Source organism: Lepidochelys kempii, chromosome 1 (genome assembly GCF_965140265.1).
Source record: "Lepidochelys kempii isolate rLepKem1 chromosome 1, rLepKem1.hap2, whole genome shotgun sequence".
In the NCBI taxonomy this organism is placed as follows: Eukaryota; Metazoa; Chordata; order Testudines; family Cheloniidae; genus Lepidochelys; species Lepidochelys kempii.
In genome coordinates, this window is record NC_133256.1 from 252,512,634 (window position 1) to 252,531,424 (window position 18,791).

Sequence of the window (18,791 nt, forward strand, 5' to 3'; positions counted from 1 at the left end):
ATACTCAAAGGCTGAGGCCATGAATAAGATATAGTATGTAGCTTTGAAGTCTTCTGGTAATGCAAATGAACCTTGTATCAACATTGCAGACGTGCATGTTTATGCAAAACTAGTTTGACATTGGATTACTGGATTGGGGAGAGAAGACTGGTGAGATCAAGAATGTTCAGAATGACAGAGCCTTGGTCTATTTTATGCCCTAGCTCTGTGAGTGCTGCTCCTATCGATGATATCAGGAACTTGCATGTGGGGATTTAGGGAATTGAGAGAAAGTGACATTTTAAGATTTCAACCTTTTATAACTCCTCTTTCGTAAGAGAAGCACCATGTAATTGTCCATATTGTATTTAAAAGCTAGCTAAATGTCCTTTTTTAATCTTACACATTGGCTGCCTTACGAGGCTTTCAATTGCCGCATGCTGTTTGATGTTAAGGTACAGTACATGGAGACATGCCTGAACCAAAACACCAGATCTGAGCACCGGTGGGAGTGGGGATGGTCTTGAAATCCAGATCTCAGTTTTTGCAGATTAGGGGTACCTGCATTTGAGGAAGGTGCCATCGCTTTAAAAGTTAAATGGCTTCATGTGGCCACAATGTTTCCATATGAAGAAGCAGTTACCATGGCTGCTATTGAAGTCTTGAAACTTTTTTTTTTTTTTTTTTTTAAAACAAGAGACTTTGGAATTCCTTGGATTTTGTTTGACAGACACTGAAGAGACTCAGTCTAGCTCTCTTTTGCTTTCATCCTTCGTGGTTGTAGGTGGGAGGCCAGGCAAAAGTGGGATCTTCTGAGTAGATCTTGAGAATCTCCACTCTGAAGTAAGGGTGAAAAATGTCTATTTATCTCTTTCCTTTTAAGTGTCGCTTGAGAGATATGACCTACTCTGCCCCAATTACAGTGGACATTGAGTACACTAGAGGTAGCCAGAGGATTATTCGCAATGCATTACCCATTGGCAGGTAAGATACAAATATCAAGATAGCAGTATCAGTTTTTGTGTGTGCCATCAATCTCATTGGTGTGAAACTTAATCACTATATAAAAAAACTAGGGAAAGCTCTTTTTCCACCTTAAAATTAAAATAAAAAATAAGCTTGCAAGTGGAGCTTGGTGAATAGCAGCTGAGAGGATATGTTTCTGTTGGTCTCTTTGCAAATTTCTTTTGTCTTTTCCAGAGCTTTTGGAAGTTGTAATTTGAATCTCTTCCCCAAAACTTGATTTATGCCTAGCTAGAGAGAGATAAAGAGACAAATACTACAGCCTCAAGCAGGGCTATTTTAAAGCAAAAATTAGGCACATTAGCTTCACACCTCAGCCTTCTTTACCTGAATTGGAGAATTTTGGGAGGTCTGCTACTGAAAATGGATGGCAAAAAGCAATAAATGCAAGCATCACTGGATTCCAATCTTGATAAAATTCTCCTTTAAAATTCTACCAAAGTGATATTTTGAGTAGATGTGGCTGTGTAGAGGCAAGAATACCAATTGAGTAGACCAAGGATGTGGTTGTCAGTATGGCTAAGAACACTTAATTCCTCAAAAAAGAGGATGGAATGCTTGAAAGGGGGAAAAAAAAGAAGCCCTGAGAATTCTAGAGGGGCCAGAGGACCCAGTCCCCATAGTTTTCACTAGGACAGGATTCCAAAACTCCTTAAACTAGATAAAATGGCTCTTCTATAGACAAGTGGCTAAAAATGGCAGTGGCCTACAAAGAATATTTCATATATCACCTGAAAAATAACACAGCCTGAATACTGGCTGCAAGCAGCAGGAGGAAGAGATTAAGCTCCGAACATTCTCTAGTCCCTGACCTTGATTCCCGAAGCAAAATAATTTCTATTGAATTTGTCAAGAGAACATGGATTACAGAAGTATAGGTATAGAGCCAAACTTACCGTAAATGCAAATAAGTTTTTTCTTATTTCTGAGCCTTTACTTGATTGAAAGATTGTTTAAAAGAATTTCTGGGTACAAATAGGCCTTCATAATCATTCCATGCAGTGACTTAGATGTAATTAAAAAAAAAAAAAGTGATCAAGTGAAAGTACATTTTCACAAAAACTTGTATGTAGCGATCACTTATCAAGATACTTCTACACCGTTGCATCAGATATAGTGATCTGTTGTGGCTACAGGAGGGAAATGCAGCTGGGTGAGCACTTAGATTGTCATAATTCACTTAACATTTTTTCTTGATTTTTCTACACTTTTAAACAATGAAAGGAATGAGGATTTGTAAAGCAATCGTGGTATAATAAGCCAAAAAAGACCAAAGTATTCCACAGACCTAGTGCACTATATCTGTACACTAAAACCAGCAGTTTTCTATACCTTCTCCTCTCCTGTCAAGTGGGAACGTTACTGCAAGAAAAAAGAAAATATTCTTCTGGCACAGCACTGATGTACCAATCTATTTTGTGATTTGAAAATGGCTCCAGTGATCCTATGCATTTATGATTTTAATTCCAAATGCAATAGACTAACAAGTTCCATGTCTGGATGAAAGGTGAGTCATAACAACAAACTTTCAGCTTGGTTTACTTAGTAGAAATATTACATTTAAAACAATATCCAAAACTACTGGTTAACAATGAACATTTTATATAAAAGAACAGCCAATGATATACAAAAGAGAGGGAACTTCATTAAACACATCAGTCCTGTGATACTACTCTAGATAGCTAAACAAGTTTTTAAATGTATAGATTCCAAAAAGTGTGTTTTTAAATTTTTAAATATGTTAAAACAGGTAATATCTGACTGGGAATAATGTGTTAATCTTTTGGAACAATGTGTTAATCTTTTCATAAACCTTTAAGTTAATTTGCTTGTCCCAAGGGAGCACATGTCATACTCTCTTGTTTGATTTGCAGTTCAGCTGGAAACAGAAAGTTCGCATAAGGTGTTTTTTTTTTTTCTTCCTTGTGCTGTTGTAGTGGGAACATAGAGTAGCTATAAGTTTTGGTGGGGAAAGTGGCTTCTATTGTGTTGTATGAGAGAAATCTTTGGACAGAAAAAAAAAAACCCTATAACATTTTATTTCATTCCAAATTAGTTTGCCTGCCTTTTGTATTTCTGTATGCACTTTCAATGTGCATTGGCTCATTATTCCTCTCCCCATTTTTTGTTTCTTTTCTTTTAAAAAATAAAACAAAACATTTGAAGCTGTTTGCTTGGGAGGAAAAAAAAATCAATCTGACTCCTTTTCCTTAAATGAGTAAATTTGTCGTCTTATACTGTGACATGGAAGCTGCAAAGTAACATGTTTTCCATCATCAAAAAATTGAGGGTTGAAGCCTGTTCCCATTGGGTTTTCATCATGATATCTGCATACCCCATTTTGGTTCTCTCTAACAACTGGTTATGATTCCTGAAATTAGTAACCAAGGAATTAGGCCAATCACATTTGTGATCTAGGATAATGACTGGCATATAAAGCTACTTATTTCTAGTGAGCGAGTGAACACACTGTCCCAAGAAGACATTACTGGAGCAATTAAGATATCTGCATAGATGCATTGCTGTGAGAAGATAGCAATTCTTCTTCTTTATTAAATACAGAAATTTACACACAACTAGGTCAGTCGCTTTTTATTTTTAGATTTAAGTATATGAAAATGGCCAAGAAGTCCATGAAATTGAAAAGCTCCAAAGGAAAGGAATAAAGTTTAGTTAGCGAGAGATGACTGAATTTAAAGTTTTCAGGAGTCCCATTTGATGAAGTGGATATTTAGTTGCATAGCTGCCTCAAAGAGCTCTTAAACACATTAGGATGAAATTCATCCCAGCGAAGGGGGCCAGGGCAAAACTTAAGCATTGCTGAAGTCTCATATAAGCGCTATTTGGAGGACTTATGTGGAGCATGGGCCTTACGCAGGCCTCTACAAAGGAGTAAATTTCACTGTAATGATGAATTAGTTACACTCATCTGTAGGAAGAACCATGGCACATGGCTGTTTTTTAAGCAAATACTGTGTGTGAATAAATTACTTTTTATCACGTCCAGAACGCAGTTTCTTTTCCTTTGAAATAAAGTGCCCTCACTTCTCATAGACTTTTTCAATGAAAAATGTAAGATTTGAAAAAGTATCCTGTGAATCTGACTAAGAAAGCATTTTACAATAAGAAAAGTGGATGATTTTACATTGAGAACTCCAGAATTGCTTATTAACCAACAGCAAAAACTCAGACATACATTGGCAAAAGTGAAACAGTTGAATGAACTTTTCCTGGGATCTCGCACTCTTTTTGTTTGGATCACATATTACAGCACTTAAGTTTTTTACACATTTTGTCAGAATATTTGATGATGATACACACAATGGGAGGGAGTTAAAGGAGAGGAACTTTAACTCAGCTTCCTTGCTTTTGTACTTTACTTCTGATCTCTACTTTTGCAAGTCCCCTGGGTTGTAAATGTTCAACACATTTTCTCCAGGTTTGTCATCACTGACTGTTGTAAGGTCTGTGATATCTCATGTTGTCATTCTTCTTAATTTACGGTACAAGGATAACTGTGGTTTTCTTACAGAATGCCTATAATGCTGCGCAGCTCCAATTGTGTTCTTACTGGGAAAACTCCAGCAGAGTTTGCCAAACTTAATGAATGCCCTTTAGATCCAGGTACTGTCTTCATCTAATTAATTTTCCTTCTGTGGCTTTAGTGGTTTTTTCCTCTCTAAAAGATAGTTTTAGAGATAGAAAAATAATCTCATCTGCTTGTACGTACTAGTTATTTTCCTAAGAAGATCAGTCAGGCTCTGTCTAATTATCATAATGGGTAGCTACTGAATACACTAGTAGTTAAAGAAGCAAATAAGCTTTCATGTGTATTTTATAAAGGATGAGAAACAGTTCTGACAATATGGAAAACAGTATGCTCAGACAGGTCCCCTGGCCTCAGAAGTCCAACATTTTGAAAGGGTTGAGGTAAGAATGCTGATTTGTGAGGGGAGAATAAATATTCAATTTATTAATACTGGGAATGCTAAGAGGATAAAAGGACATTTTAAAAATTTACAGTATGGTTAAAAAAGAGTAAGTACTTCTATTCCCCTTGTTCTGTAGAGCAAGACCAAGGCGGAAAAAGGTAAAACTGAAAGTGGGTGGCTTTTTAAAATTTTGCACCTTAAAAAAAGGGAAAGGTTACTTACCAGTATCTATTATTCTTCTAGTATATTGCTTCTGCGGATCTGTTCTTTCTTGGTGTGGGCATACATATATTCCATGAGTGGGATATACAGAAGCAATTCTCAAAGGAGAGGAAATACTTGTTTACATTGTATAATTAACCTGTGGAATTCACAGCTCAGGGAAAATACTGTACCAAATTGTTCAAAAGTTTCTTGAATGTTTATATGCATGACTAACATTTGTAGCTAGAGTGCATAAGCTAGAGACAAATCTAACACTTCAAGACATAAATTGACTTCTTAGAGTAGGATTGAAATTTTCCTTCACTGATATAATGTTGCATTATTGGCCAGATATACTTTGCTTAAAGGACAGGTTTCAGAGTAACAGCCGTGTTAGTCTGTATTCGCAAAAAGAAAAGGAGTACTTGTGGCACCTTAGAGACTAACCAATTTATTTGAGCATAAGCTTTTGTGAGAGCTTATGCTCAAATAAATTGGTTAGTCTCTAAGGTGCCACAAGTACTCCTTTTCTTTTTGCTTAAAGGAGAAGCCCAGTGCTCTGATCCAGTACAGCATCTCCTATGTTTCCCTTATAGAAGTAGGGATTTTAAATTAGAGTTACTAATGTCAGTAACCTGGCTTTACCATGATTAAAAAAAAAAAAAATTGTTAATGGTTCATAGGGAAACTACCAAAAGATAGATATATATATAATCCAGAAAGCTGGGGAAATATAGATGTTATCTCTACCTATCTCTGCTTGTTAGCAACAGATGTCAAGATCTTCATAATTTCTTAATTGTCCATACTACTTTTATTATTTTTTATTAAAGACAGATTTTTTTAAAAAAGTTTACTTGCTTTGGTTGTAGTTTTTCATCAGTGTGTTGACTTTTCTCTCTCTTCTCCCCGCCTCCCACCTTTCCTGTCATTTATCAAAGTGCTTTCAGGAAGTGCCTTTATGATTTCCCTGTTCCATTTTATCTCTGTGTTCATTTGTTATGATCACAAAACACCTTGGCGTAAAATGCTATACAAGTTCAGGATTGTTCCAAGTCAGATTTCTGATTAGAATACAATAACACGAAGTATAGATTCTTCATTGCTTCAGTTACTACAATAGAATTGAAATGAGTGAAAAAGGTTAATATTAAATTAATGCTTCACTGGAGAAAGTAATTATGGAAACCAAGCTTATTAATTTGAGGTCCTGTGTTGGTAATTTGCTGAGCACCTCACGTGGTTAGTCCTTTTAATCATGATGTCTTAATCAGGTGCTGTTCTGGCAAACAATTTTATTTGTGGTTTAACTTGAAGTACCAACAGTTCAACAACATCCTTTTGATAAATATTTTCTGTCTGCCTTAGGGTTCTCTTTAGCACCTATCATTGTTGCAGATAAGCACTTTCCAACAAGATCTTAAGATCCCAAGTAGATCAGCATAACAAGATTCCAGCAAGATATAATAGTCTTTTCTCTCTCCATAGTTATAAGAGGTTCCCCTTGGATTAGAATTATATATAACATTTTGTGAGATGGTGTTTATTCCCCCTCTTTTCCTATTATGTAATTCTCTTTATGCATTTCTTGTAGTTTAATTTTTTAATTTACTTTTATGTTTATACATTATAACATTTTTGAAACTATATCGTAAGAGGTGAATAATAGCTGAGGAAGATGAAGTGCAAACCCATTTTTCTTCTCCATTTGGTAGGTGGCTACTTCATTGTCAAAGGTGTAGAGAAAGTCATTCTTATTCAAGAGCAGTTATCCAAAAACAGGATCATTGTGGAAGCTGATAGAAAAGGGACAGTTGGAGCTTCTGTTACCAGGTATGGCAAATGCACTGCAATCTCTTAAGAGTCTTGTTTATGTCATCACTTGGAAGTTAACTTTCATTTACTTCAGTTTAGTGCAAAAAATATTGAAAGCACTTTTAGCACCACTCTCTTTCTAACGTAGTTCCAATAACTTAAAGCCCCATCCTGAAGTCCACTTGCCCAAAGTTCCCATCAAAGTCAATGGGAGACTTCAGATTTGGCCCTAAGTTAGTGAAGTGAGTTCCAGTTTTTGTTATAGAGCAAATTTTGCTGTGACGCTTTTTTTTTTGTTTGTTTTCTGTAAAAATACAGAAAACAAGTGCTACCTATAGTTTATAGTATTTGACCCAATCTTGCTCCAGTTATCAGTGGCAAACGCCAAGTAACGTCAGTAGAAGATTTCTCTCTTTTTGGTTTCTAGTAAACACTGGAAACCTGCCACCCAACCTTGATGCATAAGCACGCTGACCTCTCACCGACATGTGGCTGTGTAGGAGGCTTATTCAAGCTCTAGAAGTTTAACTTCTTTAGTTTAGTGCTCATGAGAGTTGTCAGAGTCTGACTCATCATGGAGCCTGAATCGTATGTTCAGTCATATGCCAGGTACAGCATGCATAGTGACATTTTCAGGCCTTTCCTCACCGCCTCACCAATGTGCTTCCTGACCTCTTACCTCCGCTAAGACTAGGAGGGCAGTTAGGTTCCCACACCCACTCAGACCTCCCATCTGATGCTGCCAGCAACCAGTTGAGGTGTAATGTTTTATGTTGTGGCTCCCTGCTTTTTCAGTACTAGTCAATTTACTTTGACCACTCAGTGGCCATCAGAGTATGGCAGTATTCAGTCACACAAATCTGAAGTGGATTTGAACCAACTAACTAGTGATGAAATGGCCGGTCCTTTACAAGACCCTTGATCTAGAGCTACCTAATGGTTGCATCTCTGCAGTGGGGTAGGGAAAATGGGTGCCATGCTAATTAGAAGACTTATTTACGCAAGCTCCAGTCAAGGAAAAAGTTAATCTGTTGGGAGTGGTGTTGGGGTGGGGGGCCACTTAATCTTTGGCTAAATCAGCTTAGTATGGATCAAAAATCTATAGGGTGTTTTTTTGTACTCCACAAATTGTTGAAGACTGCAGATATATTCTTATGGGTTGGGCCTCTTATTCTTAGCCAACCAGCTTTATTTTCTGTTTCAGCTTTTTGTGTTAATTTTCAACCAAAAATCAGTGCATCCTAAAGCACCTTTTGCTGTGTTACGAGCCACCATATGCGCTTTATTAATAGATGCCCCAACACTTATCTCTTCCTACTGGAGAACTATTACACAAGCAACCAAAGCGAGACCAAAAAGACAACAAGAGGATGTGTGGTTATATCTCACTGCTGAAACTCTAACAGTCCTTGTACATAGAAAGAGCTAATTGGATCCATGTGTCTGTTTATGTATTACTCATTTATGTTTTGCAATTTTCAATTAATCCTCATCCTACTAAATTTAAGTACTGATGTTCCCCATCACGAGTAACCTTCTCTTATTTCTGGTCTATGCATCTGTAGCTGTTGTTTAAAATCAATAAAAGGCATTGGAATTTATTGGTGTGAGTGAGTGAAATCTTCTTTATAAAGCACTTTAAAATAGTTAAGTAAAAAATACTTTTTTTTTTTTTTTAAACTTTAGTTCCACTCATGAGAAGAAGAGCAGAACAAATATGATTGTGAAACAAGGAAGATTTTACCTGAGGCATAACACTCTGTCAGAAGATATTCCCATTGCTATTATATTTAAGGTAATATAACTGTCAGTCTACAAAATTTTAGTTCAAGAGCAAAGCTCTGTAGTAGCACTCATGATGTTATGTGTTCTGTAAAGGAATTCTGGACACGAACAGTTTGACAATAACTGGGTTTACAGCATATTATTAGAGGGAGTAGAGTAAAATATAGAGATACGGGCGGAAATGTTCAAACCTTTAATTCTTCCTGCAAAGGCCAAAAGTTGTCCTTGATATATTTCTTTTGAAGTTAGTGTATGTACAAGATACAAAATAGAACTACAAAACGTAGATTGCTCAAAGTATTTTGAAAGACCTTTAAGGCATTTTTATTTGCTGAATCAGAACTGGTGAACAACTAAAGAGTGACTCAGTAATGGTGAAAGTAACCATGTATGTTTCATAGAATCCTAGAAATGTAGGGCTGGAAGGGACCTTGAGGAGTTAACTGGTCCATGCCCCTGCTCTGAGGCAGGACCAAGTATACCTAGGCCACCACTGAGAAGTGTTTGTCTAACTTGTTCTTAAAAACCTCTAATGATGGGGCTTCCACAACCTCCCTTGGAAACTATCCCAGTACTCAACTATCTTTATAGTTAGATTAGATATCGGGAAAAACTTTCTAAAACTTCTGTGCTGCAGATTAAGTCAATTGCTTCATGTCCCACCTTCAGTGGACATAGAGAACAATTAACCACTATCCTCTTTAATAGCAGTCTTTAACATATTTGAGGACTTATAAGGTCCTCCCCTCAGTCTTATTTTCTCAAGACTAAATATGCTTGTTTTTTTAACCTTTCCTTATAGGTCAGGTTTTTAAATTTTCTTACCGTTATTGTTGCTCTGTACTGGACTCTCTCCAATTTGTGTAAAACTTTCCTAAATTATGGTGCCCCATACTGGACACAGTACTCCAGCTGAGGCCTCACCATTGCTGAGTAGAGCAGGACAGTTACCTCCCGTGTCTTACATATGACACTCCTATGAAATGTGAAAATGTAAATGATACAACGATGACAAAAATCACTAACACAAATCAAAAATAAATTGCCAGAAGAGGGCAGCACCTGCTCATAACGTAAGAACAGTCCTCTGAGGTGGCTGCTATATGACCATTTTAGTAGGCAACTTTAGAATTTTGGTAATATGTGGGGAAGCGGTTTGATTGGATTTGTTTCTGCAAATGGAAAAGAGCTGATTAATATTTAGATTAAGTCTTGAGAAACAAGTCCGAAGTATCTCTTATCTTTGATTATGCAGATCTCTTCAAAAACTTGAGCAATATTATCTGTTTTAGCAACCAGTGTTAAAGGGGATTAAGAAATGATTGATGAGTAGAAATGCATTGTAAAAGTGTCAGAAGCAATGGGCTTACAATTCCTTTTATTCTAGAAAATCAGATTAATATTTGTGCCTATGCAGGTCTTGATCTTACTCCTTGAGCAGTCAGAAGTTAGTCTGTCTTTATTTACAAAGTTGAACTGTCAGTTTCTTGTCACCCAGTGGTATGTCCAAATATCCAGATACAGAGGTATTCAACTACACTCTGCTGTTAGTCATAGAAAACCTTTTTTTTTTACAATGTGGTAATGACACCTCAATCATATCCTGGCAACGTTCCTCATAATGTATCACTGATTTCCCTCCCGGCCTACTCTTCTTGTAAATCTTACATGAACATTTTCTACACCAATGGGTTGCAGTAGGACAGGTGATCACAGCTGTTCTCTGCAGTGCAGTTAGCAGTGTATTTTGTAAACTAGTTTAGAGATTTCTATTGATATGCCTAAGTAAACAATTATCCGTGTATACTTAATAATCCTGAATGTAGCAACTTCGTTCTCTTACTCAGTGATAGAGCTTTCCATACTTTTGTAATATCCTTTCTATGAAATATTAAATTAAGGTCCTTCTCACCACAGCTGGTGATGATACAAGTGGAAATTAAGGATCCCATGGGACTCTTTATTAAGGGATCTTGGCCAGGGCATCAGCTCTTTTCCCTTCTCTTGTTGAAAACAATTAATTTTGTCCCACGATATGAGAGAGCTATTGCTGAGTACATAATGGCTGTGCTGTTTTCCTACTAGTATTTTATTTGTTACTTTGTAAAATGATTTGGGAGATCCGGGGTATGAATGGCACTATGTAAGCTATATTCTGGTTTATATATCTTTTAAGTATATGGATAGGAGGTAAGAAAATAAAACACTTAGTTTTTGTGTTTCAGAGCAAACTATTTTCCTTTGTAATACTTACTGTTCCTGGCTAACCAGGATGTCTGTTGACTTAGTCACTTGAGCTAGCAACCTCTGATTGTATCAAAACTTTCTAATCAGTTAAGTTCATCTACCAAATATATAAAATATTTAGTTCTTTTGGAGGAGAGTAACATCAATAGTTTTCAGCCTGCAAAGATTTCCTCATTTTCAAGATGCCACTTTATCTATGGTTATAATCTTAGAAAAACTCTTGAGGGACGAGAGAAAAGTATATAGCGGGGTCTCAAACACTAGTTATTTCCTGTGGCCCGCCATAGCTCCCCCCCCCCCCCCCCGTCCCTCCGCCTCGGCCCCCCTGAGTGCGCCGCATCCCCGCTCCACCGCCTACCTCCTAGCACTTCCTGCTGTTTGGTGGTGCTTAGGAGTGGAGGGGGGAGGAGCGGGGACGGGGCATGCTCAGGGAAGGAGGCGGAGAAGAGGTGGGGCTGGGGCAGGGATTTGGGGAAGGGGTTGGAATAGGGGCAGGGAGGGGGTGGAGTTAGGGCAGGGAAGGGGTTGGAATGGGAGCGGGGCCTCATGGAAGGGGTGGAGTGGGGGCGGGGCTGGAGGCAGAGAGGGACTTTTGTATCTTTGTATGAAAAGGTGTCAGTGATGCGGCCCTCTGGCCAATGTACTAGTCCTCATGTGGCCTTTGTGGTGATTTGAGTTTGAGATCCCTGGTATATAGCATATGGAAACATGTGTCTCGTAACTTTTTTGTTTCCATAGTTGGATTATTTGATTTAACATTATGTAAATATGCCCAACAGTCTTGCTATTACTTAGCAGATCCTTTTCAGCAAGGAGCTAAGTGTGCCATGAAAGTGGTGGAGTATGCATGGGTGTATTTTGTTGTTGAGGATGCTATGTAATGTGCGTTTATTTACACTATCATTCCTCAAAACAGAGAGTTGTGTTGAGAGGTTAGAATGTTGTACTTGTAGTCAGGAGTCCTGGATTTTATGCTCTGCCACTGACCCATTGCATGCTTCGGGCAAGTCATTGAACTATTTTGCCTCAGTTTCCCCAACTGGAAGACCAGTATGCTAATGCCTCACAGCAGTTTGATAAGTATTATTATGCAAACAAATCTTTTATTTAAAATAAGAGACCTGGAACTAGCATGACACATGTCAGCTGAGGCTAGAACTCATGGTATCTTCCAGACTTTCAGGCCAAAAGGTTTTTTGGGCTGCATTGCCTGCATACCATACGGAGCCATTCGGGGAGTTTCGTAGGAGTTGGTGCAATTTGAACATTTTAGCAGCCGGCTGTACTGAGCATGTGGGAATGTTAATTTTCCTAGGGTTTATAATTTGACCAAAGCTTAGCTGGTCGTTTTTTGACAGTGACAGCAATTGTCATCCTCCTTTCCCCATCTTTCACCATCACCAAATGTCAAGTCTTTGCTCCATGAGATGGAGGCAATAGATCACTTACAATGAACGATTGGAAAACCTCTCTTTTCTTTTTTTTTAAACAGAGGGAAAAATAGGTACTTTTGACTAATTTCATTCTTGGCTGCGGCATGTTTGCTGAAACATTCATGAAGATAATACATCTATTTGCAGCCTGAAGCCAACACCTGGCATGGGAAAAAAACAGTAAATATTTGTCAGTTATAAGTAACTGAAGAGTGCTTTATAATGGAAAGTGTTGGGCAACCTTAACTAGAGGTATCACTAATGGCTCCACGTAAAAGATCTGAAAGCAATATGTATACGATGTGTGTAATAACTAAAAACAGCCTTCTAAGAAATTTCCTTAGTTGAGATTTCAAACAAAAAAACACTTGTTTTAGCTTAATAAATTTCACTTGTGTGCTGGTTACACATCAGTTGGCAGATGATCTTGTATGTATTTTTGTTTTTTCCCCTAGAGACTATTATTCTCTATGAGCAGATATAGATCTGGGTGAATGACTTGGGAGTTAAAATAATGGAAGATCATACACTGTCCCAAAACTATTGGTGTAAAGGAACTTTAAAGTCAGATTTTAGGACCCAGATAGTTTTGTAAAACATCTTTACGCTGAAACCTTTCTAATTTCTGCATGTATTGAAGCCTATGAATAGCACACTCTGGGATCTGCAAAGAAAGAATTGAACACGGTTCCCGTTGTCTCATTAAGAAGTGGTTTTAACTTTGCAATAACTTGAAGTTTGTGATATGAAATCTTAAAGAAGCAGATTAATATCTCCCTCACTGTGGGTCTGCTGAATTTATGGATTCCCACATCTCTAATTTCATAGCACTCATCTCTGATCTGTGAAAGCCACAAACTTATTCTACCTGTGATGGGGTCAACCTCTAACTTTCTCTGACATCTTTTAATCCAGTCACCTACCATTCTCTAATTTAACCTAAAAGATTACAGAACTGCATTCTAGGGAACTGCCATGGCAACCGCTAGACATCATCATTAAGATGTGGGCGGGGGGAGGAAGAGCTGGGCTTCCCAGGGCTGGGGCCAGCCTCCAGAAGCAGAGGTGCACTCTTACACACATGCTTCTTTAGGCAGCAGCAACTTCCACAGTCCCTGGACACCAGTGGGGTTGGCTGACTGCATTCTACAGTATGAACTCTAGACATTCTTCACACTCTGTGTGTTTGTTTGCTTCAATCCAGCTTTCTACTAAACTCCAAGTCCTATTGGTCCCAACCTCACTCTCTCAGCCTGGCACTCTCCTCAACAACCTGCCTTCCTTTCCTTCCTCCTCCTTACTTCTCTGCCCATATTAAAATATCCCTTCCTGAGATTTCCCTTTCCCCACCTCTGTCCCATAATATAAGCCCCTGTGGCACTTCATCCAAAAAGAACTAAGACGACCTATGTAAATCTATTCCCTGACCACTTTGCTTTTATATTTCTTTCCCCTAGCCTTTCTTTTTAGACCATGGACACCATTCCAATAGGTCTGTACATTCTGAGTGTTACTATAATATGAATAATAGTAATGAGATGTCTTGGGGCTTCTGGATCCCAGCTGTGTTACAAGCTAACCGCCCTGATTCTGCAGTGCATTGTGCATGGGCAGATGCAGCATTAGGGCCCAAAGTACTAAAAAAAGAGTATTAAGGTAGACCTGAATGATCAAGCTGCTCAACACACCAAATAAAAATACAAACAAATGTTTCGTTTGCATGTCCTATCAGTATTGCGTTCATATTGGCTTATATGCATAGCTAAACTCGTTATACTGTGCAACACCATGTATAGTATGAACTAACAAGTCATGACATTTTGATACTGATTTAATGAAACTATTCCAACAGCAGTCAACCTCAATTTTGTTAGCCCAGTTAGCAGGAAATTCACAGTTCACTTTTTTCATTAAGACATTCTGTCTACCTTGCTTTACAAGTGTTTGAACAATTTTAATCACATTTTAAATCTTTCTCAATTAAGCAACCAGCAACAATTTAAATTGCAAGATGCATAAATATTCATCAAGAACCTGTTCTGCCATCTTTTATGTAGAAGCCTTTATCCATGATGTGCAAAAGTATGATTATTTTACCTACTCTTTATATTTAATGATTAAAGACTTGGATGAAGATCTTAATTGGGAATCTATAGAGGCCTGGATAGATTTACTTGTAGATTGTTATAATAGTATCCTGGTGGTACTGCAGAAGTGTGATGTGTGCTCTACACCAAACCTACAATATACACTGAAACTGGAGCATTCTTACACCATTACAAATGTGTTGCTTTGAGACCTCATCAAGACACATGGGTGGGTTATTTTTATTAATTTTTTTTTTTTACTTTAAGGATTTCTACCATTCGTACCTTTAAAAACAGTATCAAACACCTGATAAAGGGGCTGACAAATGTATTGCAGAAGGCAAGGCATTAGTTGGATGTTAAAAGCAGAATAACACCCAGCAAAGACTATTTGAAGGAAGGTACTCATGTATTTTAAAGAAAATATGACTCTTTGGTATATTCTCAATTTTTATTGAGAATTGGTGCATAGGGTATACCTCGTAGGCCATTATTTACAATGATCTTTGTTGTGCACAGCTTAAGGAAGAATATGAATGCAAAATGTAACTTTACTCCCGACTTCTGAGAAGCATGTTATTACTCCGCCAAAAGAGGTTTAGTGAGATTATTCCCAGTTTCTTGATATGGCAGAATTCCAGACAAATGTGTGAAGGGAAAAGCTTTAGCACCATCTGGAATCCACAAAGGCCTGCACTGCTGGCTGCCACCTTGAAACACTTATTTATAGAGAGATTTTTCTAAACCTGTTAAGCGCTTTCTTAGTTTATTAAGCTTTTTCCACAGTATAAAGTATAACAAGGTGTCTAAGGATCAGTGAAAGAATAGATAGAATGGCTTTCAAGTGGGATTCTGTAGTGAAGTCATCTTCTAAATGCAAATAGGTGCAAAGATGGTACATTGCAAAAGTTACTCAAATAGAATATGCTGTAACATTAAGTTTGCAGAACTGTTTGGAGTAGGGGACTTATGTGTGATCTCTTAGATAATTTCACCCTCCCTTATTGTAGCTCTTGAATAGGCTTTCTCTGATCGTTTGGAAGGCTCCTGTTAGTTTTTATTTTTATTAAGAAATTATATTAAATGTATACTTCTGCAAATAAGGAACAGCTCACACACAAGCGAAAGGCACTCTAGAGCATTTGCTTTCCTGCTGCTTATCAAGATTACCATTTCAGGTTCTTCCATAGCTTGAGTATGGGCTGCCAATGCCAGATGGCACGGTTTCTGAGAGAAGAAGTAGCTTTTGCTCCAAAGTAATACTGACAAACAATACCAAATTAGCATAAGCAAATGTCAGTGAGTTAACATAAAGCCAGCACTATTTCTGTCTTTTCTTCCTTTCCTAGGCCATGGGTGTTGAGAGTGACCAAGAGATTGTGCAGATGATTGGTACAGAAGAGCACGTGATGGCTGCATTTGCTCCCAGTTTGGAAGAATGCCAGAAAGCTCAGATTTTTACACAGATGCAGGTGTGTCTTTTCATATGGCCATAGGATATAAAATCTAAAGATGATGACTATTTATTTATTTTGCCATTGGTACGTGGGTTGTTGACACAACAGTTTCACGGTTTTTTGTTATTTTTGTTTACTTTTGGCTTGGGGCCATACATGTCGCAAGAAAATTTCTGCTCTAATTGTCTGAGGAGAGGAGAAAAAATGAAGCCAAGACACATCTATTTGTACTCAGACATGAAGTAGCCCATGTTTAGTGTATGTGGTGGGTAGTGAAGTCTATAATCTGAGTGAGCTGGATTTTTGTTGAGGGCCTCAAATTTTTTTTAGAGTTGGTCACGCCACAGACAGGAACCTTCCACATGTGTGAGAGTGCTTTCATTGTGCATGAACTCTACTGAAATTCTAATCTTTTGCATAAAAGCCAGTAATAATAGCCACCAGTGAAGGATGGGTCATAATTCTCTTCAGTCTGAACGCCTTAATTAGCTGGAATAGAGGCCATACTGCTGTATCTGTTTTTTCATGTACTTACTGATCTGTTAAAACCAAGCTGCAAAAACTTAGTTTATCTCTGGTATTTCATTATAAAAATGATCTAACCTTTTCATAATTAATCTTGAGTTTATTAAACTGGATCTCTTGTTTTCTATTTTTCATCCTTTTGGATTTGTCACAGTTAGGATCGGCATAGAAGCCCTTTTAAGTAAGAGCGTGAAATAATAAAACGGTACAAGGGGAGATTGCAGGGGGAACGTAGAGACATGAGCAAAACAAAACCCTATTAAGAAAACATTCCATGCAGGAAATACCAAATAGAATAAAGATAAATTGAGTAGAGAGGCGATGAAATCTGGGGAAGAAGGTGAAGGACAGCATAGGAAGGATGGTCTAATGGATAGTGCACTGGTCAGGGTTTGAGACCTGGGTTCAATTCCTGGCTTTGCCCGTGACTCCTTGTGTGATCTTGAGTAAATCACTCAATCTGCCCTGTGCCCAAGTTCTGTAAAAATGGGGGTGATAGCTCCCTTCTTACAGGGGCAGTGTGAGGATAAAATCCATGAATGGATTAGCAGGTGTGTTTCTACTATGGTAATAAGAGCCATATATACATAAATAGATGTGGTTACTACAGGAAAGGAAATAAATCTTACTTGTAATTTTCTCTGGATACATGCAATTACTATGTTAACCTGGATGAAACTGTCAGACTAGACAAGAAGGAGTTGGAGATGAAAAGTGAATTGGGAGGAATTCATGTCTTTGGCACGTGGAGCCATGCTTCTCACGTCCCCATGATGGTTTATTTTCCCTATATTGTGGCACTTATACCCTTTCACCATTCCCTATTCATCCACAGATGTTACCTATGTATAATATTGAAATGTACAGTATGTTATTTATTTGTCAGTTATGTATATTAAGTTGATCACCTACGAAGCTTTCTGTGATGCTCATGAATGAAAGGTATTTAAAAATATGTGGTGGTTTTCACTTCTGTGACTTGACTTTGTAGCTATGCCACTGACAACTAACTAAACTGCAATGATTGTGAAAAATGTGTACACATGTATAGATGACATTCTTAGTACTAAACACATCATTGGTACTTGCTTGACAGGCATTAAAGTACATAGGAAACAAGGTACGAAGGCAGAGGATGTGGGGAGGCCCAAAGAAAACGAAGATGGAGGAAGCACGAGAGCTGCTAGCATCAACCATCCTGACACATGTTCCTGTATGTAGTGTTTCCCTTAACTTGAAAAAATGTTATTTTGGGGGGTGAAACACAAGTTTTCCACTAGTATGAATCCTATTAGAGAGTAAGACTTTTAATGCAATGGCTGAGATTTTTAAGTAACATGTTGCACTTTCCCATTCAAAAGAGAGCCTGCTGAAATTGTTTTAGAACTTGACTGAGTTCTGAATGAATCTCATAGTAGTAGACCAGTAAAACCTTAAAAAGAACAGTGAAGTGCCCGGGAGACCAAAGAGACTTTCAGAGCCCACTAAGTAGTGCTCTTCTGTTTACGACATACTCATTTAATGACTTGCCCTCTGAAGCTTGCAGACGCTCTAGGAGAGAGACTGCTATATACAACTCTAACCTGATCTGCAACAGATCCTGCTTGTATAACAGAAGGATCTCAATCTATTTAAACAATGATTTTTTTATTTTTTTTTTATTTTTTTTTACTGTTTGCTTTCCAATACAGTGTGCAAACTAATACACAGGTGGAATGATGAAAAGTGAAGAAGGGAAATTGTCTGAACATTGGGAGGAATGCTCACCAAGAATGCAATTTTCAAGTTTTGTAAAAATATGTGTAATTATGTTAGAGAAGACCCCAAGGCCCCAGTTAGGATTAGAACTCTGATAGGCTGGGCAAATAGAAATTGACACAATCCTTGTCTCAAAGAGTTTGCAATGGAAGAACATGAGCAACATACAAAGAGTAGGGGGAGCGAGACTATCAAATTCCAATTTTTATACACAATGTAATGTTTTTAAATTAGTTTTTGTAATTATATAAATATCTACTTTTCCTAGTTGCCCTTGTAGGTGTCATGGCCGAAGTGGGTATTGAGAAGGGATTCAAAGGAGGAGTACTTACATGTATTTGTGATAATGCCCTCTGCAATGTCTCTGGAGATCCACTTTCAATAGTATAGACTAGAAAATGTTAGTATTTGACTTTCCTGTTTCATATAAGACATAATGAAGGTATTGCAAAAACAAAAGTGGAAAAATTCAAGCTAATGTAATACCGACAGACTCTGTGGCTCTTAGCTAAGGCGGTAGAGAAAACTCATTAATATCTCTCGCCC

The 18,791-nt window shown here is 37.8% G+C and overlaps 1 protein-coding gene across 3 annotated transcripts in view; it reads left to right on the plus strand.

Moving 5' to 3' along the window:
- POLR3B (RNA polymerase III subunit B) overlaps nucleotides 1-18,791 on the plus strand; it is a 122,418-nt gene that overhangs the window by 14,065 nt on the left and 89,562 nt on the right. For all 3 annotated transcript variants that reach the window (XM_073324285.1, XM_073324294.1, XM_073324277.1), the window contains exons 6-11: nucleotides 863-963; nucleotides 4,535-4,626; nucleotides 6,854-6,971; nucleotides 8,640-8,748; nucleotides 15,855-15,977; nucleotides 17,584-17,700. In XM_073324285.1, the coding sequence (XP_073180386.1) occupies nucleotides 863-963; nucleotides 4,535-4,626; nucleotides 6,854-6,971; nucleotides 8,640-8,748; nucleotides 15,855-15,977; nucleotides 17,584-17,700 (660 nt within the window). The remainder of the gene's footprint in view (nucleotides 1-862; nucleotides 964-4,534; nucleotides 4,627-6,853; nucleotides 6,972-8,639; nucleotides 8,749-15,854; nucleotides 15,978-17,583; nucleotides 17,701-18,791) is intronic.